At 36.5% G+C, this 25,770-nt stretch overlaps 1 protein-coding gene across 1 annotated transcript in view; it reads right to left on the bottom strand.

Annotated features, from left to right (window-relative positions):
* The window catches only part of ABCD2 (ATP binding cassette subfamily D member 2), a 55,469-nt gene extending 32,813 nt beyond the window's left edge, over positions 1-22,656 (bottom strand). The window contains exons 1-6 of the mRNA XM_014795888.2: positions 21,557-22,656; positions 19,383-19,563; positions 9,882-10,003; positions 6,617-6,785; positions 5,545-5,639; positions 1,019-1,164 (exon numbers count right to left, since the gene is read on the bottom strand). Coding sequence (XP_014651374.1) covers positions 1,019-1,164; positions 5,545-5,639; positions 6,617-6,785; positions 9,882-10,003; positions 19,383-19,563; positions 21,557-22,495 — 1,652 coding nt within the window. The 5' untranslated portion in view covers positions 22,496-22,656. The remainder of the gene's footprint in view (positions 1-1,018; positions 1,165-5,544; positions 5,640-6,616; positions 6,786-9,881; positions 10,004-19,382; positions 19,564-21,556) is intronic.
* Positions 22,657-25,770: the final 3,114 nt, after the last annotated feature.

Below are 25,770 nucleotides of genomic sequence, written 5' to 3'. Positions count from 1 at the left end.
AGACTTGAATGTAAGACCTGAAACCATGACTTCTAGGAGAAAACATAGGCAGTATGCTCTTCAACATCGGTCTTAGCAACATATTTTCCAGTACCAGATCTGACTGCAGATATATGCAAACCATATATCTGATAAAGGGTTAATATCCGAAATATACAAAGAACGCATACATCTCAACACCAAAAAAACTAACAACCCAATTAAAAAATGGGCAGAAGATCTGAACAGACATTTCTCCAAAGAAGATATACAGATGGCCAACAGGCACATGAAAAGATGTTCAACATCATTAACTATCAGGGAAATGCAAATCAAAACTACAATGAGATATCACCTCACTCCTGTCAGAATGGCTATAATTAACAAGACAGGAAACAACAATTGTTGGAGAAAAATATGGAGAGAAGGGAACTCTCATACACTGCCGGTGGGAGTGCAGCCACTATGGAAAACAGTTTGGAGATTCCTCAAAAAATTAAGAATAGAACTACCATACAATCCAGCTATTCCACTGCTGGGTATTTATCCAAAGGACACGAAAACACGAATGCGTGAAGATACATGCAACCCTATGTTCATTGCAGCATTATTCACAATAGCCAAGACTTGGAAGCAACCTAGGTGCCCATCAAGGGATGAATGGATAAACAAGATGTGGTGTATGTACACAATGGAATACTACTCAGCTATAAAAAACGATTAAATCCAGCCATTTGTGACAATATGGATGGACATTGAGGGTATTATGCTAAGCAAAACAAGTCAGAGGATGAAAGTTAAATACTGTATGATCTCACTCATAAGTAGAAGGTAAAAACAAGAACAAACAATCACATAGAGACAGAGATTAGATTGGTGGTTACCAGAGGGGAAGGGGGGAGGGAGGAGGCAAAAGGGATGATTAGGCACATGTGTGTGGTGATGGATTGTAATTAGTCTTTGGGTAGTGAACATGATGTAATCTATACAGAATTTGAAATATAATGATGTACACCTGAAAAAAAGTTTTTTTACCTACCTCTGTGGAATATAGAACATATGTTGGGGAGGTGGTTTATAGAGGACTCCTTCATACACAGGCCAGAGCCCACTTAAAATTCTGAAGAGAGAACTTTTCCCACAACCATTGGGACCAGTTATCAAAAGATGCATTCCTTCTTGTACCTAAAGTAAGAAATGAAATTACAAACTGCAATATTTAAAAATGATTTAATTTGGCAGCATTTAAAAGTGATTTATTCTTAAAACACTTTCAAACACATGATAATCTAAGATAGGCAAGGAATCAAAGAAAAATATATTAGTGTTGAGAATATTAAATTTGCCTTTTGACTATGCTCTGAAGCTAAAAGCATCATAAGATAATCCAATTCCAAAGAAAATGGATCTTCTTGGAATGAACACTGGCTTTCCAAAATTTTAATTGACATCTTGTCATCAGATGCTACACACATATGGAGAAACAGTCACATGGGAAATAAGAAACCATAAAAACTTAAATGAAAATATATTAAATTTTATTTTATTTATATTAACATTTGATTAAATTTATATTGAATTCAAATACAACTTTGTTGTATTTGTCGGTTGGAGTTATAAGCTACAAAGCACAGTTATTCTAAGAGCCACCTGGGTTGTTTAATTTTGTACTTGAGCAGTCTGAAATGTTACAGAAATCACAAAAGCCTGTAATCAGAAAGGTAAAATGATTCTAATTCTGCTTTATTCACAGATGGAGAAAATATGCATACCAAACCAAGACAGAGGACAACAAGAGGATTAAAATTTAGTCTTAAGTCTAAGGATGAATTAAAACAAATATATTTATTTATTTATCAATAAAAAAAGTTATTTATCTTTTTTGTGTGTGTATAAGACTGGATCTGGGGTAACAGCCATTGCCAATCCTCCTCTTTTTGCTGAGGAAGATTAGCCTTGAGCTAACATCTGTGCCAATCTTCCTCTATTTTTGTATATGAGATGCCACTACAGCATGGCCTGACGAAGGTGCATAGGCCCACACCCGGGATCCAAACCCGAGAACCCCGGCCGCAAAAGCGGAGCGTGCAGACTTAATCACTATGCCACCGGGCTGGCCCCCAGTTATTTATCTATTATTGATTGGATGCTTCTCTTTGGAATCTTTCATCTTATATATGGTTTGAATTTAAACAGTTAAATTTCATGAATTCCCATTCCACCCAATAGGATTGGGAAGTTGTCTCAGTGTAGTATTTAGAGTGTATTGTGAAGAACAAAGAAAAGAAACACCATTAAAAAATTTGATCTACTAAGAACAAATGATATCTTATAAGCAGTGATTAAAAAAATGAATATAGTAGGAAAGTGTGAGAGGCAGAAATCTACAGTAGGTCTGTAGATGTAGCTTTGAATAGTATGGATACTAATATCTAACTATCAATGAAGTAGAATACATCTCATTGAAAATTTAAAGATGAGGGGCCGGCCCTATGGCGTAGTGGTTAAGTGCGTGCGCTCCACTGCTGGCGGCCCAGGTTCAGATCCCGGGCGTGCACCGATGCACCACTTGCCAGGCCATGCTGTGGCGGCGTTCCACATAAAGTGGAGGAAGATGGGCACAGATGTTAGCCCAGGGCCAGTCTTCCTCAGCAAAAAGAGGAGGATTGGCACGGATGTTAGCTCAGGGCTGATCTTCCTCACCAAAAAAAAAAAGAAAGAAAGAAAATTCAAAGATGAAAGAGCATTATATTACTAGCATTATGTCATATAAGAGACTAGTTCCATGTCTATCTTTGACTCATTTGCTCTGTATAAAGTCAGCTGAAATCTTTTTGTTGAGAGAAGGTTGTAGGAGAGGGAGGAAGGAAGGGAAAAAAAAAGAAAGGCTGGGATGGAGGTTAGGTAAAAGAACTAGGAATGAGGGGCCGGCCCGGTGGTGCAAGCGGTTAAGTGTGCGCGCTCGCTGCGGTGGCCCGGGTTCACCGGTTCGGATCCCGGGCACGCACCAACGCACCACTTATCAAGCCATGCTGTGGCAGGCGTCCCATATAAAGTGGAGGAAGATGGGCATGGATGTTAGCCCAGGGCCAGTCTTCCTCAGCAAAAAGAGGAGGATTGGCAGGTGTTAGCTCAGGGCCGATCTTCCTCACAAAAAAAAAAAAAAGAACTAGGAATGAATGTGATAAGCATGTGTAAAGCAGAAAATGGTTCAGATTCATATTCCGTCTAAATAATTAGACATTTCCTTGGCAAATATTGATCGAATATTTACCATGTGCCTGACATTCTTCTAGGGGAATACAGTGTTACCCAAAACAAAGTCCCTTTTCTCATGGAGCTTACATTCCAATGGGAAAGACAGCAATAAACACATGAACAAAAAATTAAGTAGTGATAAATGCTATTATGATAGCAAAAGAGGAAGATGTGTTAGGGAAAGATGGTAGCATTGTGAGGTTGGAGGGAAAGCTTCTTTTGACTGGGTGGTCAGGAAAGTCCTCTTTGAGGAGGTAACATTTCTGCTGACCCTGAGTGACAAGAAGCAAGCAATCAGATCTGGGGGAAGAGCATTCCAGGCAGTGAAGACAGCTACCATAAGGACATAAGACAGGAGCAAGCCTGAGTCTATAAAATCTGACCTACATATTTTTTCTTTCCAAATATAGACAAACTGAAATGCTATTTTGATAGAATAAAGTTCAAAGAAAATTCTAGGAAGAACCCAGAAGGAATTAATTTTGTGACTTGTGGCGTTCTTTCACTAGAGAGAGGATTAAGGAAGCTTAATTTTGTAGAAGCATAAATACTTCCCAAATGATTTTTGGTAAAACGTATGTGCCATGGCAAAAGGCATATTCAAAAAATATTTTAATTGGGTCATTCTCTATTAGAATTCTCAGAAATTTGACACATTTTGAGTCATTAGAAGAGTTTCCTACATTCATATTATTTTTTTAGCATAAGTTTTCTGATATTTAGTAAACAGTGAGTATAAGGCAAAAAGAATTTCCACATTTATTGAATTTTCTTCTCCAAGTGGTTTTTTAATTTCAAAAGGATGAGAACATTTTCCTCTAGAAATATGTTTATTTGTCAATTCATGCAGAGAAAACAGAACTTTCTATTATATTTTAAGGGCCTGGAACTCTAAGTAAAACTCCCTGTCTGAGTCAGAAGTAAACAATTATCATAAGTGTACTATAATAATATATATCTTTGTAGAACTTCAAAATTTGACATTTTCTTTAGATTAAGTATTTTTATATTCATTTTATATAAAAATAAACTGAGCTCTGAATTTTTTCACAGAAAGAATGTGATGTGTCCACAATAACGTAGTTAGTAGGTGGCAGAATTCTCTTGCTCTATTTAATAAACAAAACAACAAGAATTGATATTATAAAACCTCACCTGACAAAAAAAAAACTCTACATAAAAAGTTACAAATTATAAGTTGCTAAACTCTTATAAAATAATGAAATATTCCATGTATGCATCTTGAAATATTTCATTTCAAATCGATTTAAGATTATGGTACATCATTAGCACCTAATAGCACTTGTGTTCAGATTCAAATAATTAAATCACTCTATAGGTCTATAAATGGAAATATAAAGCCTGACCAAATTGTAGTTAAAACACATTTTCTCTTATATTTATTAACACAGAACCCCCTGTCCCACCCCTTTCCGTACTTCTCATCCTCTTCCTAAACCTTTGCAAATACATCTTTAATTTGAAAATACATCTTTAATAATTAAACCTAGATTAAGGTCCATACTAAAATCATTAGCACATAGATTATCATATTTATCACTCTATTATCAAGTCCAAGCACGTCTTTGTTTGAACTAAGCTCAGATGCCTTCACTACGGTCATTAATGCTTATCAGCAAATTATTTTGTACTTGAATTCCAAAAAGTAAGTTTAAATTTTACAACGCTTTAAATCAGAGCCCTAGGATTGTTAGCTATTTTTACATTACTATTTTTACATAGTTTTTGTAATCAAGACATAGAATATTAAATAACAACTTTTATTCTCAACAGAATTAAAAACTAAATTCCAATCCATGAATCTTCTGATTATTTTTCCTAATAGAAGATGTGATTATTTAAAATATAAATTAAATTTAGAGAAATGTGTATTAACAGAAGTAAACTTGCTAATGACTTCTATCCTCATATTTTAGTAAACATATTACAATATAGGTAGGCTTAGATTCCTTGAGTAATTCCTATAAGGAAAAAATTTAAAATTTGTTTTCAGATATTAATTTCTGAGGAAATTTCCTATTGCTCCCAAAAGTTACCTTGCATAGGCTCTCAGTGAACTGTAATTTTCATTTTCAACCTGGCAATAAAGCAGTAGGAATCAAATTTCTCTCTCTCTGCTTTCTGAGGAAGTAACTATGTCTATAACTGAGCCACTGTGCATACCTTTCTTGATTTCCCCTCCTCTCCATATGCTCCTCCAAGTATTTAACATAAGGTACATGAATTCTGTGTTGTTTTGTATTAGTGTGATGGCAACAATCAGAAGATTCTTGAATATCATCTTACTTTGAAGTTTAGCCTGGAAGCCACCACTTCTCCCGTTGGGGTAATTATGGGAACATTTTCACAAATAATTCCATGATCCACATCAATAACTTTTCCTATAAGTTAAGGAACAACTTAAGTTACAAAAGCTATCACATGTTATTGCTAATTACATAAATAATTTAAAGTATAATGCAGCATAACAGATAAATTCATTACAAAGATAATTCACAGTAAAATCAGAGAAACAAATGTAAATATAGATATTTATATCTACAGCAAAGTTTAATGTAAATTTAGACATTTTGACACATCTATTTGGAAAATCTTTCTCAGAAACATTACTTTGCAATAACCTAATGTCAACATCATAGTAAGAGCAAAGCTAAACTCTATGTGATATAACCCAGTGACACTCTTTACAACTACTTATTTCTCTAACCTTTCTTACAGAAAAAACATAGTACTGCAAAAAGGGAATTAAGACATGAAAAAAATATGATTTTTAAAAATATGATAACCAAACAAGTTTAAAAACACAGGATGATGAAGAACAATATGACATTAGTTTTAATTCTCTTACGTGCTTTTTTAAAAGCAAACAGTTCATTCTGCCACATGTGCAGTTTCCAAAAATAATTCTAGAAATTTTGTCCTAAATAAAAGTAACATAATATTTTTTTTATGGTAATGTTAGTCACCACTCCTCAAACTGCAATACTAAGTTTAGGAATAACTATTAAATAACTAAATGTCAGTTTCTTTTAACTGTTAAAAGCTATTTTCTGGCCTAGTGGTTAAGTTCAGTGTGCTCCGCTTCAGCGGCCCAGATTCAGTTCCCAGGCATGGACCTACACCACTCATCTGTCAACAGCCATGGTGTGGCAGTGGCCCACATACGTAAAGAGGAAGATTGGCAACAGATGTTAGCTCATGGCAAATATTCCTCAGCAAAAAGAGGAAGACTGGCAACAGATGTTAGCTCAGGGCAAATCTTCCTCAGCAGAAAAGAAAGGCTATCTTCTAAAAAATTTTGGTTCTGTTGATAAACACTTAAATATATGAAAAATATAAAAACATTTGAGTTTAATACCTTTGATTTTCAACGTATCGCTGAGGGGTAATTCTATGTTAGCTCCATTCTTGCTATGGTTTTCAGACTCTTGCATGACAGCAGTTCTCTTATAAATGCCTCTTTTTACTTCATCAAAGACCCAAAACATATTGTACACTCGAGCAGTATAGCCTGCTAATTCAGTGATCTAAAACCAATACAGAGAGATAAAATAGAGTTAATATACTCAAGACAGACTTTTAAATAAATATGCAATCATATAAGCTTCTTGATTTTATGTTAAATATCCTATTTTATTATACATGAAAAATAGATAATACATCTGATAACTAAAACAAGTCACAGTAAGAAGCTTACCAAGAGAGCAACATAATAATGTGTGAATGTAAGTTTGATGAGAATTATAAAACACATAAAAATTATTCATTCAAGTCAGGGTTAAAAATGAAATGTAAAGATTTCAGAATATTAGTGAGACAAAAATCTTTCAGTCAAATTTCTAATTTGGGCCCTGTTTACATGACAAATTTCGTTTCCGGAAAATTAGAAATTTCATGAAAAGCTTAAGTTCATTCAATGAAATAATGATCCTTTATTTGGATATCTTTTTTCAATTTAAAATAGAAGATTTTAAATAGAATAAAAATACATTTTTTTTTCTTATTATGAAATGAATGTTTCTGAGTCAAATTGATTGTCAAAGCTCCTAAGATTGGCCAAAGAAAATACCCCTGCTAGAGGATACCAGTATTGGGAGTGAGCTCAGTGAAAAGCTTCAAATCCTTTTCAGTCCAAATCCCACAATTCAGCTTCTTTTCAAGCCAAGCATGATTTATATGCCCAAAGAAAAACATTAAATATGACTTTTTTTCTAGGTGAGATTATAAAATGAGATAAATCTCTGCTTTAGTCCATAAGGCTCGATAGAGTGGTGTCTTGCTCCTGTTCTGCCAGTTATCCCCAGTTTAGGTTGAATCTCCCGCTGGTTTTCTATTAAAAGAACACCTTGTTATCAGGGTACTGTGAAAGGTGACTCACCTCCTGTCAAGACCATCTTTCTCAGTGAAAAGGAAAGCACAAAATCCATTCCCTTACAGAAATGTTTACCAGGAAATTGGTACCAATAAGCAAGGCATGTCACTTGTTAAATGTCTCTTAAACAATAAATTGTGGGATAATACAACAATGCTTACATTTGTGTAAGATTTTTGTGTGTGCAAAGCTTAAGCAGTAAAAGAGTGGGTATGATTGTTAAAAGCCTTCTACCACGTCTCTACTGCGTGAGAGCTCTGTAATTAGATTAGTATTGCATTTCTATATGTTAATGTTATAGCTATTTAAAGGGTAATTTCTAAAATATTATCTAGAAGAATTTCTTGAGTTCCCAAATAGAGGAAAACAGAGCTAAGGATTAACAAAATACGGATTCAAAAGAAACCTGGGTAAATATATTTGCATAGAAAAAAAAATCCAAAACCAAATGTAGAGGTCAACTAAAGAAAGGGAGGAGGCAATGGGTTTGTAGACCAGGATGCAGGGTGGAGTGGGCAAAGAGTGTCCGAAAAAAACTGAGAATGTGACTGGACAAATTACTTTGGGATACAAAACAGGGGGTTTGCCCTGGGACTCTAAGTCTAAAAAGGAACCTTGTTCCTGCTGGAGCTAGCAGAGAACGCACAGGGCTTTCATGTGCTGTCACAGCAGTAATCAAGTTCTTTAGAAGTGAACATTCTATGATTCAAAGCACATTCGGCCAAAGTAGAGCAAAATGCAATCATTTCTTGTGTTGGAGACAATCTAGAAAAACTAACATATTCTTTCTGTGACTTAGATAGCAAAGTATTTTAAGGTGAGATGGATAAAATTTTGATTTGTCATTTAATTTTAATAAGTAATTTATTACATCAAAAAACCTACCCCCAAAACTGTCTGCAGATTATCAACATTAGTATTAGAAAATTTTTGGGCCGACCCCGTGGCTTAGCGGTTAGGTGCACGCGCTCTGCTGCTGGAGGCCCGGGGTTCGGATCCCAGGCGTGCACCGACGCACCGCTTCTCTGGCCATGCTGAGGCCGCATCCCACATACAGCAACTAGAAGGATGTGCAGCTATGACATACAATTATCTACTGGGGCTTTGGGGGGAAAATAAATAAATAAATAAAATTAAAAAAAAGAAAATTTTTTAAAAATTGAGTTGTTTTGGTACGTGGCCTTAAACAACCTGTTTTACTTTTTTTAAAACCCAATTCGATAAATCAGTTGTTGAATGAGACTGAAAAGTTTTGTCAGCAAATCATAAACTTTGTAACTCTTTTATATGGCTTAATCATGGCTGATTTAATAGGTAGCTAAATTTATAATGATGCTTTGGTAATTTATATTGATACAAAAGCCACAAAAGTAATTAATAGTGGGAATGAGTGTCCATGGAAATATTATGTAAACTCTGAATTGAATTAAATGATTTTTAACCTTAACAAGTGTGATATCTGGAGGTCTTATTACCATTCTTTCAGCAAATATTTATTGACCACATACAATATTCTAAGCATTAAAATGGATATTAGGAACGTAAAGCTGAGTTTCCTGCTTTCCACTCAGGGTCTCATGCAGGTGACAGACAATTACAATGTGGAAAAGCACCAGATATACTGTGAACACAGAGGAGGAAGACCCAGACTCTGCAGGGAAGGCAGGAAGAAGGTGGTGTCACAACAGCGTTTATATGTGATTGGTGAAGCTTGACTTGTCATGAAGGATGAGTAAAAGTTTGCAAGGTATACCAGTAATATTATTGGTTAACATTTAGTGAGTGCTATATATATATATGTATTGTTTTAAATATTCTACACGTATTAACTCACAACAACCCTACAAAGTCAATGCTATCATTATCCCCATTTTACAGATGAGGAAACAGACACAGACAGGTTAAGGAACTTGATCAAGTTCACATAATTTGTAAAAACTGGAGGAAGAATGTAAATTTAGGCACTCTGGCACCAGAATCCACACCTAAGGGACTTTTTTTTAAAAATTAAAAACAAATATGTCATACTATAGACAGAAAAAGAGGAGTTACAGTTGACAGCATAAAAATTAAATTCAAGGGTATTAGCAGCAATACACTTGGGAGTTGCTGCCTCTTATCTTGATTATACTAGCAATTTTTGGTAGAGAAAAATAGGTTTCCAAAAGACTAAGTATTTCTGGTAATTTACATTTTGCTTGACTTTCATATATCTTATTTTGATCAAATTGACAACAAGAAACGCAAGTACCTCTTTGTAGGAAGACATAATCCTTTCAATAGCATCAGCTCCAGAGGCCAATAAATTTCGAGCAGTGGTAAAGGCTTCTGTCCGTTCACTAACCATAGCTTGTTTGGGGCCATCCTCTAGATCTAAAAGCAAATTACAAAACTATTGAGTTTTTTCAAGTAACTAAATGTTTTATTTTATACAAATGAAATTGTGGCTAAAACAACCACATGTAAATTTTTCACTAGTATCAGCAATTTCCTAGAGATTGAATGAAATTATTGAAAATACAGGGGCTGGCCCAGTAGTGTAGTGGTTAAGTTCACACACTCCACTTTGGCAACCTGGGGTGACAGGTTCGGATCCCAGGCACAGACCTACACATGGCTCATCAAGCCATGCTGTGGTGGCGTCCCAAGCACAAAAAATAGAGGAAGATTGGCACAGATGTTAGTTCAGCGACAATATTCCTCAAGCAAAAAGAGGAAGATTGGCAACAGATGTTATCTCAGGGCTAATCTTCCCTCACCAAAAGAAAAAAAAAATAAAATATAATATTTGTACCAGATTTTATTTAAAGCTTTCTTTTGTTTTATTATTTTTTTAGAAGGAGACTTGGAACAATTAAGTCTATAGGAATTAAGACTACTTTCATTTAGCATTCTTTTAACCCTTTCCAAATTCAACTCCCTGCCTTTATCACAGCTAGGCAATAAAATAGTACTGATTTGGTCAATAAAATACTACTAACTGGAATATAAGCAAATATTTCTAGTGTGGTTCCTTTAATAGAAATGCTAATTAGCTGATCCTCATAATCTAGCCTCGGTCTACCTGTTTCAACCAACTTTCACCCTACAGTCCGGCAGCACCTCAAACATGCAATACTCTATTTATCTCTGATATTTGCATATATGATTTCTTCTGACTTTAATATACTTCCCATCCTTTTTTGCCTAGTTCTTTCTTCAAGAGTTAACTCTTTAGTAAAGGTTTCCCTAGAAACCTTTGACTGGTTTTTCCAATGGACTTTAAGTTCTTTAAGGGTCAAGACTGTGTGTTTTATTCTTTATCAGCAGACTGTCTAGCACATAGTACTCCTTAATGTGTATTGAATGGATGGATGGATGGATGGATGGATGGATGGATGGATGGATGGATGGATGAATGAACATCTAAATTACTGTCAATGCAGAATTATGGTTAAAAGAGTCAGGAATCAGACTAGGTTTGAATCTAAGCTCTACTACTTATTGGCAAGTAGTAAGGTAAGTAGAGCTAGCCACTTATCCTCTCCATGCCTATTTTCTCATGTGTAAATGAGGGAAATAATAATACTGTCTGAAATATTTATATCTCAAAGAGTTGTTGTGAGGTTTAAAAGTGAAATACAAATGAAGCATTAGCCTAATCCATGGCCTATAATAAGTGCTATAAATGTTAGCTGTTATTATTTTCTCTAGTTATTATTGTTATTATTGCATATCTACTCAATTAAGTCTTATTCTTCAAAATTATTCTCTCCAGGTCACTACTTTAATCTTTCCATCAATTTGAGTCTTTATGTGGTCGTTCTATAGATTATCTCCAGAGTTCTACATTAAACCCTGAAAATTAATGAAGAGATTAGAATGATATAGATAGCCATAGGCTCACTTTGATATTTATTGCTCTCTGATTTATCTCAGTGTAAAGGTTTTTTTTTTTTCCATAACAGTGCAAATATTTAACTTGTGCCCTGCTATGACTACCAGATAATTTCACCTTTACTTGCTCATAGACAGCTCAGCTGAGTTTGAAAGGGATCCATGCATTATTTAAGGTAAAATGCACGCAGCAGATATTTAATGAACACCTAGATCTGCAAGAAACTAGGCAAGGTGCTATAGGACATGCAAGGATAAATGTGATTTTCAGACTCTTTCCACAGCGAGCTTATAGTTTGGTAGGAGAGAGAAGATAAGTTCCCAAATAACTATGTAGGGCAGCCTATGAAGAGAGTTAATGTGAGGTGTTTAGAGGAGACAAAGATCATTTCTTGCTGCAAGAGATAGGAAATGCTTCACGGAGGAGTAGGCTGTGAGTGAGGCCTTGAAGACCACATACAATTTTAATAGATCATAAGTACAGCATGAGCAGTGGCATAGAGAAAGGAAATTTCAAGCAATGCCACCTGAATGATAAATAGCCTGATCAGGTTACAGTATGTGTTGGTGTCAGGCACTGATTTCACTTGAGTATCAGAATCTCCATGAGTTCATGGGGAATTTTTACAACAGTCCAATATGGTCCCTCCTAGCCCTACTGTTATCTCTGCTCCAGAGAACTACTTTTAATTCCCTCGAAGTTAGTTAGCTAGTTTCCTTGAAGAATGAAAAAAGAAAGGCTTTGAGCACTGGTATAAGTGAGGAGTGAAAAATGTGATTGGATAAATAGGCTGGGAACAGAATGTAGATATTCTTAACACATTTAAATGTGTGATAAAATTTAGACAGCCACAAAAAAATTACCAAAGGATTCTCAGCAAGCTACCAAAATAGTGAATTGCTGTATCAGTTAAAGCACTAAGAATAGTTTTGGCTCATAGAGAATCTGGCTGATGATCTAAAACAGTTATGGGATTTTATGAATTTGAGTTAAAAGAGGTTTAAATAGTAGCTTTCATTGACAGTCTCTGTTAAGAAGAAAAACACCAGCACAGATGAACTGGTGTTTGATATGGCATAGTACTTTCCATGTTGTTTTGGCAGATTAATGCCTATTGGGTTTTCTTCATGCTTTTAGCAACAAAATTACAAATAGCTCTGGAAAGATTTCATTTGACTTTTATTCTACTGGTTGTTCTTTGGAAGGTACTGTGAGAGCAGTGCCAGTAGTATTTTACCATGCACACAACAGCCAACTGCACAACCTGTGTGAGAAGGCCAGATTCCTTAGTGTCAGAGATATAAATTCATGAACTAAAGCACTCACCTATTTTGTATCCTAGGTCAACACATTTTATTTTCCTCACCAAATATTTTAAATATTTTATCAAAAGTTCCTCATTTGGGGGTGAGTCCTGTGGCGTAGCGATTAAGCGTGCATGCTCCGCTGCTGGCGGCCCGGGGTTCGGATCCCGGGTGCGCACCCATGCACTGCTTGTCAGGCCATGCTGTGGCGGCATCCCATATAAAATGGAGGAAAATGGGCACAGATGTTAGCCCAGGGCCGGTCTTCCTCAGCAAAAAAGGAGGAGGATTGGCATGGACGTTAGCTCAGGGCTGATCTTCCTCACACAAAAAAAAAAAAAGTTCCTCATTTAAGGATTTAATATTTAACATTATATCTGCTCATTTTACTGCTACTTTTCAGCTCTGCTAATAATGAGTATATATTGAAACACGGTCACATCTGTTGCTGTTTCACTGAAAAGGTGAGAAAGGATTTAAAACTAAGGTTATGTCATTATTTGTCAAAACCCATAGGGGGCTGGCCCCGTGGCGTAGTGGTTAAGTGCGCATGCTCTGCTGCTGGTGGCCCAGGTTCAGATCCCAGGCATGCACCATCGCACCACTTGTCAGACCATGCTGAGGCAGCGTCCCACATAAAGTGGAGGAAGATGGGCACGGATGTTAGCTCAGAGCCAGTCTTCCTCAGCAAAAAGAGGAGGATTGGCATGGATATTAGCTCAGGGCTGATCTTCCTCACACACACAAAAAAAACCAAAACCCATAGAACTGTACAATACAAAGAGTGAACCTTAATGTAAACTATCGACTTCAGTTAATAATGTATAAATATTGGTTCATCAGTTATAACAAATGTACCACACTAATACAAGACGTAAATCATAGGGGAAATTGTAGAGTGGAGGGAACTTTGGGAACTCTATACTTTCTGATCAATTTTTCTGTAAACCAAAAACTGCTCTAAGAAAATTAAGTTTAGGGCTGGGCCCTGTGGCTCAGTGGTTAAGAGAGCGTGCTCCGCTACTGGCACCCGGGTTTGGATCCCGGGCGTGCACCGATGCACTGCTTCTCCAGCCATGCTGAGGCCACCATCCCACATACAGCAACTAGAAGGATGTGCAATTATGACATACAACTACCTACTGGGGCTTTGGGGATAAAAAGGGAAAAAAGGAGGGGGATGGGCAATAGATGTTAGCTCAGAGCTGGTCTTCCTTAGCAAAAAGAGGATGATTAGCATGGATATTAGCTCAGGGCTGATCTTCCTCACAAAAAAAAAAAAAAAGAAAGAAAATTAAGTTTATTAATTTTTTAAAAATTAAAAAAGTAGGCTATTCTTCTGTACTTTTCTCTTTGGAATTATTATCTGAGTTTATTTCTTTTCATTTATGTTTTATCTTTGTCACCTTAACAAATCTCAGCAAAAACTTATGTCCTTACCTACCTCATACCATATGTAAATATCAATTCTAAATGGATTGATGATCTCAATGTGAAATGAAAACGCAATAAATTTCTAGAAGATAAAATAGGAGAATATCTTTACGACCTGAGGTGAGGCAAATATTTCCCAAACAGGACAATAAAGCACTAGCTACAAAGAAAGTGATTAATAAATTGAACTATATTAAAATTATGAACTTCTCTTAGACACTGTGAAGAGACTGAAAAGGCAAGAACAGAGTGGGAAAAGATATTTAAGATTGTCTGTGTGTATCTGACAAACTACTCATTACAGACTACATAAGCTCTATAAATCAATAAGAAAAAAACAGATAAGCCAATTTGAAAATGGGGAAAAAAATTATTGGTGCTTCATAAAAAAGGCTATCCAAGTGGCCAATAAATGAATGAAAAGTGCTTAACCTCTTTAGTCATCAGAGAAATGCAAATTAATACTACAATGAAGCACTACTATACATTCATAAGAATGCCTGAAACAAAAAAGATTGACATAAAACGTTGACAAATATGCAGAGCAACTAAAACTCTCATACGTACTGTATGATGCTATTTATATAAGATTCAAAACCAGCAAATACTAATGAATGATCAGTAAAATTATTGCCTTTGCCATAGCATGGGGGCAGGGGCAGGGGCAGGGGCAGGGGCAGGAGTAAGTGGGAACGGGGGTAGGGGGCTGAGGATGAGGATAAGACTGGGAAGCAGCATGGGAGCTTCTGGGATGAAGGTAAGGTTCTATTTCTTCTGAGTGGTGGTTATGTGTATATGTTGACTTTGTGACAGTTCACTGAGTGGTACACTAATGATTGTGCCCTTGTGGGCATGTATGTTATACTTTAAAAATTATAGCTACTTACACGCATAGCTAATTACAGCTAAAAGGTATGTCTTTGATATGTATTGATATTTACTGCAACAATAATTGGTCAAAAGGAGAGTAATCATATCCAAACTGATCCAAATACAAATTATATTTCAATAATTTGGCATTAGAATATGAAACATACTAATGCAGAAGGAGCTATGGATATAATCTTGTTGGAGGTGCATTTTAGGAATAAAACATCACCCATGTCACCCATGATGGTAGAGTTCAGTTCCATTTCTAAGAGTAGTATCTTTCAGTTGCTCCTTCCGATGTGCCACCTCACACTAGCAGATCACCCACATGCAGACACTATTGGCAGTGCTAGTGGCTTAGGTGCTCTCCTCACTACCTGTTAGGTGTCTGTGATAAGGTCTGGCAGGAGGGACCTATATGTAGCTTTACCTGGCATTGCCCGGAACTGCTTTTGATATGAAAAGAAGAAAAGTGGCCTATAACACTAAAAAATTGAGATTATAGTCCCAGGTAACTATTTTTTTCACATAATTTCAATCTTTCTCTTAATACAAAGCAAAAAAAAGGGGGTAATGTCCTCTAAAAAATATAATAGAAACTATCCATAATTAACTATATTTCAATGCCTCTATTTCAACCATTAGGTCTCATTATCGCTTGGTCTCAAACTAAGTTAAATCCCTTACAGAATAAGTTCCAATATAGCTAATATGGAGGCAGCATGGTGAAGGGAAGAAAAGCAATGCACTAGGAATGACATAATGTCTTCTATCCTTAGTGCTTCTACTAACCAACCGTGTGACCTTGGGCAAATCAGGGGCTCCAGACTAGATGACCTGTAAGCTCTTCTTCTCGTGTGAAAATGGCATGATTCCATATGCAATTTTGTAATGTGAACTTGAATATAAACATAATCCTATCCTAACCATAAGATTTCCTTAAAGTTGTAGGTTGATGGTATAACAAATCTACTACAGAACTATTTTTCTTTTCTCCTCCAAAAAAAATTACGCAGGCTTTTCCTTCTATCTGCATTTTCCCCTCTGGCATCCTAATCACTTTCAGATACCTTGCTCCTTTAACGACAATAATCATGCCAGCAAACATCTATTGAGCATTTTCTATGAGGCAGGCATTAAGTTTTACATATGTGCACATTAATCCTCATAACAACCCTGCTATAATTTCCCCAATTTTGGAAATGAGGAAATTGAAGCAACCAAAAAGGTTAAATGATTTGCCCATAGTCATAGCCTAGTAAGCAAAAGAGCCAGCATTTGAACCCTGGCAATCTGACGCCTGAGCACACATGGTCAAGTATGATAAATATTAACAATGCATCCACCTAAGTTCTTACTACTTGCCAAAGATTGTTTCAAAGCACATTAAATACATTATATATAATTTCATAACAATTCTATAAGATATATATTACTATCCCTACAGTTAATATAGGAAAACGGCATATAAAGTTTACGCAACTTTCTCAAGGATGGATAACTCAAATAGCAGAGTCAAGATCTGAACAGTGGCCTGCTTCTTTATTCTATTCTCTTTTTTCCGTCTATCCTACTTTTTTGTCCCTTTTCTCTTTGCCATTCCTCTCTCATTCACTCATTTTTTTCACCTATTTTTGCCTTAAAATATACAGTATCATGCACTTAATTGATCTCTAACATAAGGGACAACTCAGGGCATAAATGTAAATTAAGGCTGAAGACTAAATTAGAATACATGGTATGTAATTCCAAGACCTAAACCCTCAAAGATATATCATTATCTAAAAAAAAAAATTTTATATGAGTAAAAAGATAACAATATTTTCATGTGTTAAATCATTGTAGGTCAAATATATTTAGTAAATACATACATACAAACATTATAAGCATACATATAGTAATAGAAATTACAGAAGATATTGAAGCATGTTCTCATAATAAAGTTATCATATGAATTCATTTTCTTCTTCTATGAAATTCTTATATTGCTTCTCTTTATATAAAATTTTCTTTTGAAATGAAGCTGTAAGAATTACTGTAGGGCCGGCCCCGTGGCTTAGCGGTTAAGTGCGCCCTCTGCTACTGGCGGCCCGCGTTCGGATCCCGGGCGCGCACCGACGCACCACTTCTCCGGCCATGCTGAGGCGGCGTCCCACATACAGCAACTAGAAGGATGTGCAACTATGACATACAACTATCTACTGGGGCTTTGGGGGGCACAAAAAAGGAGGAGGATTGGCAATAGATGTTAGCTCAGAGCCGGTCTTCCTCAGCAAAAAGAGGAGGATTAGCATGGATGTTAGCTCAGAGCTGATCTTCCTCACACACACACAAAAAAATTACTGTTAAGTTTTACTTGCATCAATGTGATTATCATCAAAATTTCAATCTCAAATTTTAACGTTGTTTCTTTAATTTAATATGGTATTTAAAGGATTTATAGGATTTATTTTCAAATATCTTATTACATCATCTGTAGAAGTAATATTGTTAGACTCTTTGCATACATTGTTTACTTCTTCCTGGTCTCTGTGGGGTTAATTTGTCACCATTAATAGCTGCATTTTCTCTGTTCTATGCTGAGTACTCCAGGGTTTTGTAGTAAGACCAGTGCTTCCAAGGACTGGCAGAACTACACTGTAATCATGTCATTGGTGTTGTCTCGATATATGCATTATATATGAAACTTTTAAGATATCCATACACTTAGAGAGATTCACTATGAACATCTGATAATTTTGTTGTTTCTTACTAAAACTAATCTTAAAACCATATTTTTTTCCTCTAATATTCTCTTGAAAAAGCAATTTATTTTATTTCATTATGAAAGGATTGTCTAAAAATGCTATTACTAACAATGTAATTTTTGATATAAACATTTTTTAATGATTTTTTTAAAAAATAAATTTTGAAAACATAAAAACAGATAAAATGCAGTTATCCCAGTTGTCTAAAGACACCTTTAGACAGTTGAGTTGTGGAGTATATTTGGTATATATATAGTATTTATCACAAGGGATTGACAAATCCTAATTTACTAATGAACAATTTTAAGTGAAGAATGACTCAAATTTAACAAGCGTTTTTGTAAGAATTGGTTAAAGCATTGAAGCACTGTTTCAAAATATTAAATTATATGGTAATTTTTTTACTTGTTTTTATTAGATGACTTCAAACAAGTAACTATTAATCCTTAATTCTACACCAAAAATAGCTGTAAAATAGTGTGAATTCTGTTACATTATTCTTAGTGTTGCCTTTTGTTTTCTAGGTAATAACTGTCTCTCTGTATCAAGAACATCAAGAGCACGATCTGTACTTTATAAACATTATTCTATTAAATCCTCCCAACAGTCCTCTGAAGTAGCCTTTTGGATTCTCATTTTACAGATGAGGAAACGGAGGTTCAGAGAGTTTAATTAACATGACTAAGAGGATACAGGCAGGAAGAGGGAAAGCAAGAGTTGAGCAAGGCTCTGTCTCACTACAAAGCCCATGCTTTTATCGAGCTCCTTCAGCACTAAGGCCAATTTTGGTCAGGTGGTTTTTAAAGAGGAGGGGGAATGTTTTATTTTGGAGGAAGAGCAGAAAATGCTGCTTCTTTAATTAATTCCCCTCTGTCCCAGCCAATTAAGACCCAAACTCCCATCTCAAGTATTACACAACGTTTTAATATTGTTCTTGTTGCCCTTATTTTTCTTAGTTACTCCAGAGGATGAAAAATGTTAGTAAAAACCATTGAGGTGGTGATAGGATAGAATTAGACATGGGCACCTTGACAACTCCTACCCCCACAATGCCACCAAATCATGCTACATAGGAGGTTTACCTATATTACCTACAAGTAGAGGAGACTTTGTTCCATGGTGTGAAATGCTCCCTGAAACAATATTCCTGGTTGCCTAATGTAATCAAACAACTCTTCAAATTACAAATCAGGGCAGATCCAGTTATAGAATACTTATAGTCTAAATATATGGGATGTGCAGAACTGAAGTTTTCAACACATGGAGAGAACTTGTATTGTATTCTTTTTGAAGGTATTAATTTGAAATATCTCAGAACTGGAAAAGACTTTTGAGCCACCTGTCTCCTTTCACACTGCAGGTCTTATTATTGGATGTTGCAAAGTCTGCCATTGTTTCTGACCATTAATGACTATAGAATAAATGGCTACATACAGTTTCACTCACACAAAACCAGCAGTGACACCTTCAAGAGAAATGATCTTAAACATATATTGGAGATTAAGCATAAATGTCATTACCACCATCTGCAAAGCCAGTTGCAGTGATAATAGGTACAGCCACCATAATTAGTCCACTGCTGCTCCAAACATACTTCATCAAGAACTGCTCTATCATGATGTACCACAAACGTTTGGATAAAATGAGGTTCATCTGATCTGCTAAAGCTTTGTAACTTTTCTGGAGTTGCTTCATTTCTACCTATAGAGGGAAAAAGGAGGTAAAAATTAACCCAACATGAGCTATAAAAATAAATATTGTATGTTTGAGGGCTTTCTTTAAAGATAAGTATATATTATTTTATTTTATTTAGTATAGTATGATCTATGATTCTAACAACCAATAAATACAGATTAATATAAGAATTAGTCATTATTATTTAATTTGGTTACACCTGTATTATTTAAAAAAAACCCGTGATAATAATACATATAAGCGATTTATAATTATTATTTCAAAATTATATGTATGAGGTTAAGGGCTGGCCCTGTGGCATAGTGGTTAAGTGCACGCGCTCTGCTGCTGGCGGCCCGGGGTTCGGATCCCGGGCGCGCACCGATGCACTGCTTGTCAGGCCTTGCTGTGGTGGCATCCCACATAAAGTAGAAGAGGGGCTCGGATGTTAGCCCAGGGCCAGTCTTCCTCAGCAAAAAGAGGAGGATTGGCATGGATGTTAGCTCAGGGCTGATCTTCCTCACACACACACACACAAAATTATATGTATGAAGTTAAAATTAAATGATATTCTGGGGCCAGCCCTGTGGCTTAGCGGTTAAGTGCGTGCGCTCCGCTGCTGGCGGCCCAGGTTCGGATCCCGGGCACGCACCGGCGCACCGCTTCTCCTGCCATGCTGAGGCCATGTACAGCAACTAGAAGGATGTGCAGCTGTGGCATGCAACTATCTACTGGGGCTTTGGGGGCAAAAAAAAATAAATAATTAATTAAATGATATTCTGTAAGACATGAATAAACAATGTGAGAACCTTATCCTTGATCACACTAAAAATATCTGAAAATAAACACAGGACACACATGTGTGTAATTAGACTCCACTTTTGAACTAACTCAATTTACTGGATTTTGTCTTCAATGCAAGAAGTCCACAGCATGCTACAATTTACATCATTGAGTTCAGTGATTCAAGAAGAATGACATATCAATGTGATTAATACAACATATAAGGCCAATTTTCAAGTGGGAGAAGAAGTCCTAAATTTATTTTAAATTTTCATCTTCACATTTGTACTACTATAAAATTTTTTTTGATAATTAATGATGCTTCAAAAATTAAGTAATTCTGCTTGAGAATTAAAATACCATTTTCAACTTTAGAATACCTTAATATTTCATTTGCCAAGTCATTTGTGTTTAGATTTTAGATGCATCACAAAAATTTCTGTCATATTTAAGATTCTGAAGTTACTTTAATGCACTGCAATTTTATGTAATTAGGCTATTTGAGGGATCTGCTTAACGTTGAAAATCTTTACTATTTAGAAATATCATTCTGGAATTCCTTTTCTCCTCATTTCTTCTCTAATCTTAGCTTTTCCCTCAAAGCCAGACAAAATTTCGTTTCACTGCTTCTTTTTATTTGTGTCAAAACATGGTGCTGAACATTAACTAAGAGTAATGGAAATGCCATTTGTGGGACACACTCTCCTGCACTTCTTAGGACTGAGGACACTCTGTCATTGACCAGACATGCAAAATTGTCAAAATTGTCTCTCATGTGAAAGCATGTTTTTTCCCCTCTTGAAAAACAAAGGAACAACAACAACAACAAAAGAATACCATACTAAAATTTCCATCTCAATGGAAATGTGTTTACTTAGTTTCCAAACATATTTTCTACTAAGGTTCTAGGACCAGTTAGGATTTAAGTTTTAAGAAAATGCTTTAGAGATAATTCTGAGTATGTTTGGGTAACTGAGGCTAAGTAGATTGTTTTTTAGAGTGCTGAAAATTTTATTCTCATGAAACTTCAGAAAAGTTTGCACTCTATAATTCTTTACCAGCTTGTGAGTATAAAGGGTAATGAAGCATGTATTTTAGTACAGGTGTAGATGTCACAGGAATCTATCTAAAATGCTAAAGAAGTGGGTCCATCAACAGAACAACAGATGGTATCTAGCACTGCAGAGGCAGCTTGAACAGTCTCACATTTCACCCATCATCTTAATTTCTATCTTACCTTATGTCCTCTGTAAAAGGCAATTTCTTCAACATTGGCTATAATTCTGGAGTGCACATACCGCAAATATCCTTTTCTATGAGCTTCTTCAGCCACCAATTTACCAAATTTGGGAGAGCAGGCTTTCAACACTTTAGCCGTGGCATATACCACAAGCCCTGCTAATAGGGTGGGCCCAATTGGGCTTGCTCCCCTGGATGTAGCAGTCTGGATGAGCGTATAGGAGGTCAGGATTACGTCTAAAATAGGTTTGGTCAGATTGGAATACAAGTGAGCCACAGATTGGGAGAACATCATAATATCCTCAGTAAGAGACTGGTCAGGGTTTGCCAGCCTCCCGTCCATATTGATCACCTTATAGTAAGTCTGATTTGTAAAATAGGTTTCATAGGCATGGTCTACTAGGCGAGTTCTGAAGGCCAAAGCCAATTTGCACTCCAGATACCTTATTGCACTGTTCACAAAGGTAGCAGGGATGGCAATCATAAGCCACTTGATTAATTTGATGATGAAAGTCCGAGGCTTCTTTTCCACAATGCTTTTCACAATTTTTCCATCCAGACCAGCCACATAGATAGACAGAAAGGTTCTTGAGATTAGAGCCACTGAGTGGAGGCAGAGCCACCCGGTTTCAGTGGTCACAAGTTTTGGAAAGAGAATTTTCCGAAGTTCTAGTAGCTGTTTGAAAAAATCTGCATTCACTCCAGGCGAAGGTTTTTTACAAGAGGTCTCGGTGCAATGCAGTATTTCTCTGTTCTCTGCAGCCGGGTAAGCTGCTTCTTTTCTCTTCCTGTGGCTAGATTGCTTTAAACGCTTGCCAATGACGGGATAGAGGGTTTTCAGAGCATATGCCGCAGCCACCAGGCAGGCAGCCCTTTTAGCAGCGCTCGATCTGGTCCATTTCACTCGATCAGCTGCTGCATTTAGCATATGTGTCATTTTCCCAGTTACCCAAACCGGCTTCAAAAAGAATTGGTTTTAAAAGATCATGCTCCACCGGAATCCCCAGGAAATGTTTCAGAAAGTCCTACAGCGTTCCATAGTCTGCAGCATCTCTCCTCTTCTGTTTTTTGGTTTTGTTTTTTAAAATTTTGTTCTGCTGGGGCAGATGCAGCAGAGCTCAGACTCCGCTGCATCTACTGGGGATGATTCCCTCAGAAGCTCGAGCAGCACTAAGCCGCCCCAAGCTCCTCCCTCTCAGGCCCCTCATTGGCTGTGAGGGTGGTGGGACCTTGGAATCCTCGCTGCTTCCCTTTGAACCTTGAAAAGGAGGAGAGAGCAAAGCGAATTACATCCTTAAACGGGAGTCCAAAGAGTTAAATGTCTATTTTGGGAGAGGTCGAATCAGGGCAGGGGCTGGCGACAAAACCTGCCCTAGCTACTGAGCATGCTCAGCGTCACTTGGAAACGCACAGAAGTTTCAGAATATACATCACTCCTCTACGGCTTTAGTAGATATCACACCGGGAAGAGCAAAAAGAAAGGGAAATTTCCAAGAGCTATAAAACGAGATGAGGGAGATGAGGGAGGAGGGGCACGAGCATCAACATCAAATGAATATGAAAAGGATGTGGAATGAATGTGAATGAGTGTGGAATGAATCAGAAAGGGAGAGAGAAGAAAGTGACAAGCGGAGGGACACTGGAAAAAACAAAGTATCAAATACTTGGATGTTTTTTGGTCTCCCCCCACCCAAATTTTATTTTATTTTTTCTGTCTGTGTTTCATATGAAGTCTCAGAACCTATCAGATAAGTTGTAATTGAGGGTATTTTTTGTAAATAAGTAGGAGAGAAATCTGCTGTATTACAGAAAGTAATACTTTGCTATACCTCCCTCCCTATGTTTACTTGTCCTTATAATAAAAGTCTTCCAGCTCCATAACTGCTATTTTTAGCAATGGAGATCGGATGCACTGGTGTTTATTTACAAGGTGACTATTAAATAAATGAGAGCAATGTTTCACTTCTGCCACCCTCTTGTGTCTTTTAGATAGTTGTTACTGGGAGGTATGTGACTTTATAACCAAAAGTTAGCCATTTGGGAATCCAACTGGAGTTAGATGGTGGAAATAGCTTCTCCAGGACCTTACTTCATTTTTCAAGAGTTCCTCGTCTTTTGCAAACTTTTGTTTTGTTTAGGCTTAGAGATAATCTATTGGCTACTTCCCATTTTGGTTATCTGATACAAATCAAGAGTGTTAAAAATTCTCTACATCCCTAATGGAGGACTTAAACTGCTAAATGGTTAAGCAAATTTCTGCATATTTTTAAAAATGTAATTTTTAAGGCAAGGATGAGTGTATTCTCAAATATACAAAAACATTTTTGCTTCCCCACTCCCACCTTCCCCAACACAACATACATACACATTTCTCGTCAACCTTCCCAGGACGCCTGGGAAGATATGCATTAAATCAGAACAGAGGTTGGCAAATTGCAACCCAACCAGTGGGCCAAATTTGGCCTGCCGCCTATTTTCATACGGCCCTTGAGCTAAGAACGGTTTTTACATTTTAAAGTGGTTGAAAATACATCAAAAGAAGAATAATATTTTGTGGCATGTGAAAATTATATGAAATTTTTATTTCAGTGTCCGTAAACAAAGTTTTATTGGAACGCAGCCACACCCATTTATTTATTTCCTTATTGTCTATGGCTTTCAAGTCACAGTGGCAGAGCTGGGTAGATGAAACAGAGCCTAAAATATTCACTATCTGGTCCTCTTCAGAAGAAGTTTGCCAACCCTTGTGCTAGAGTATCAAATCTGTCTCCATGTTGAATGATCTTCATTATTCTGTTTACTGTGGATAAAGAACTATTCTCACTTTTATAAGCAACAATATTCTTAAACTGTTAAAACTCCTCCTTTCCCAGGTATCTATATGAATTCCAAGAATCATCACAGATCTCTTTTCATTTGTTTGCATTCAATTCAGCAGGTTTACTAATACATGAGTGGCAAATTCATGTAAGTCTCTTTCATATCTGGCCGTATTAGCAGCACAATCTATCATTCCATTAAGACTTTCTAAGTCTGTATGTAGAGATCATAGTGTCATAGTGGTTATTGTCACAATCTTTTATTCCTAATCTCATGCTTTTCATGTGTCAAAATAAGGCTACCTTACATTTGTGAATTTAAATTCTTTTATGTCACATCTCCTGACTGTGATGAGACAGGTGGAAGGCCAGGGTAAACTTAGCTGGGGGTGATAGGAGGATGCTCAGCCAGGCACAACACGGTACACAGAGGGATGCATGGGTCAGAAAGCAGCTGGCAGTCGGGGCAAGTGGCTTGCATCACTGGAGTAGGACGGGCATATCAGGAGAGGAGCAGGGCAGTGGGAAATCTAGAAGCAAAGAACTTTAGAGGTGGAAAGAGGCCTGCACTTAATTGTAGGTAGGTCAGCTTACCAACGGATAATGAGGCTGGGCTATAGGAACAAGCTTTTAATGCCTCGAGTGAAAGACTTGTTAGAACGCGGAATTAGGAATGAGGAAAATAATCAAGATAGAAAGATAGGAATTTGGTTACCAGAATCGTGGTTCAGGAAAGGTTGAAGACCACTTACTGGAACTGGGGAAAAGGTCAACGTGAGATTTGACCTAATGTTGAGCCACTTAAGTACAGATGTAACTATAACCATTTAAATTCCACTCCCATCCTTCACTCTACCCTGCTCGCAAGGGTCAGGGTTGGTCCTAGCATCTGAGAGTAGGCTCAAGACTTGGGGGAAGGCAGAGGAAGAATTCGAGATGACAGGAAATCAGATAGGTAATTCCAGTTGGAAATATATGCCATTTAAGTAAGAAACTAAGAATGTCAAGATATTTCTTTCATTTTTTATACTGCCAGGATGCAATTAAAACAAAGAGAATGTTAATTTAGTTTGAATTCCAAACTAGGTGAGAAAAAAGAGGTGGAAAAAAAAGTCACTTGTTACTATAGAAAATAATTCAGCCTAATTTCCACTCAAGCTTCTCAACTTTACACGTATTTGTATGGGAAAGTATTAAAATTTTCCTAAGAGGAGAGAAATAATCTTAGAAAAAGATCTCAAAAATGAATGAAAATAAAAAAATAAGCAATAATTACCAAATTACTCTGTTCTCAAGTGTGATACTCTCAATGTCAGTGTCAAAGTGAACACTACCAATATCCAAGGAAAAGCACGATTAAATAGATTTTGTATATATTAGAGACTATCTATAT

Source organism: Ceratotherium simum, chromosome 17 (assembly GCF_057802395.1).
Source record: "Ceratotherium simum simum isolate JZ-2026a chromosome 17, ASM5780239v1, whole genome shotgun sequence".
NCBI lineage: Eukaryota > Metazoa > Chordata > Mammalia > Perissodactyla > Rhinocerotidae > Ceratotherium > Ceratotherium simum.
The sequence above is the reverse complement of the archived record's forward strand: the minus strand, read 5'-3'. Positions and strand labels throughout refer to the sequence as shown.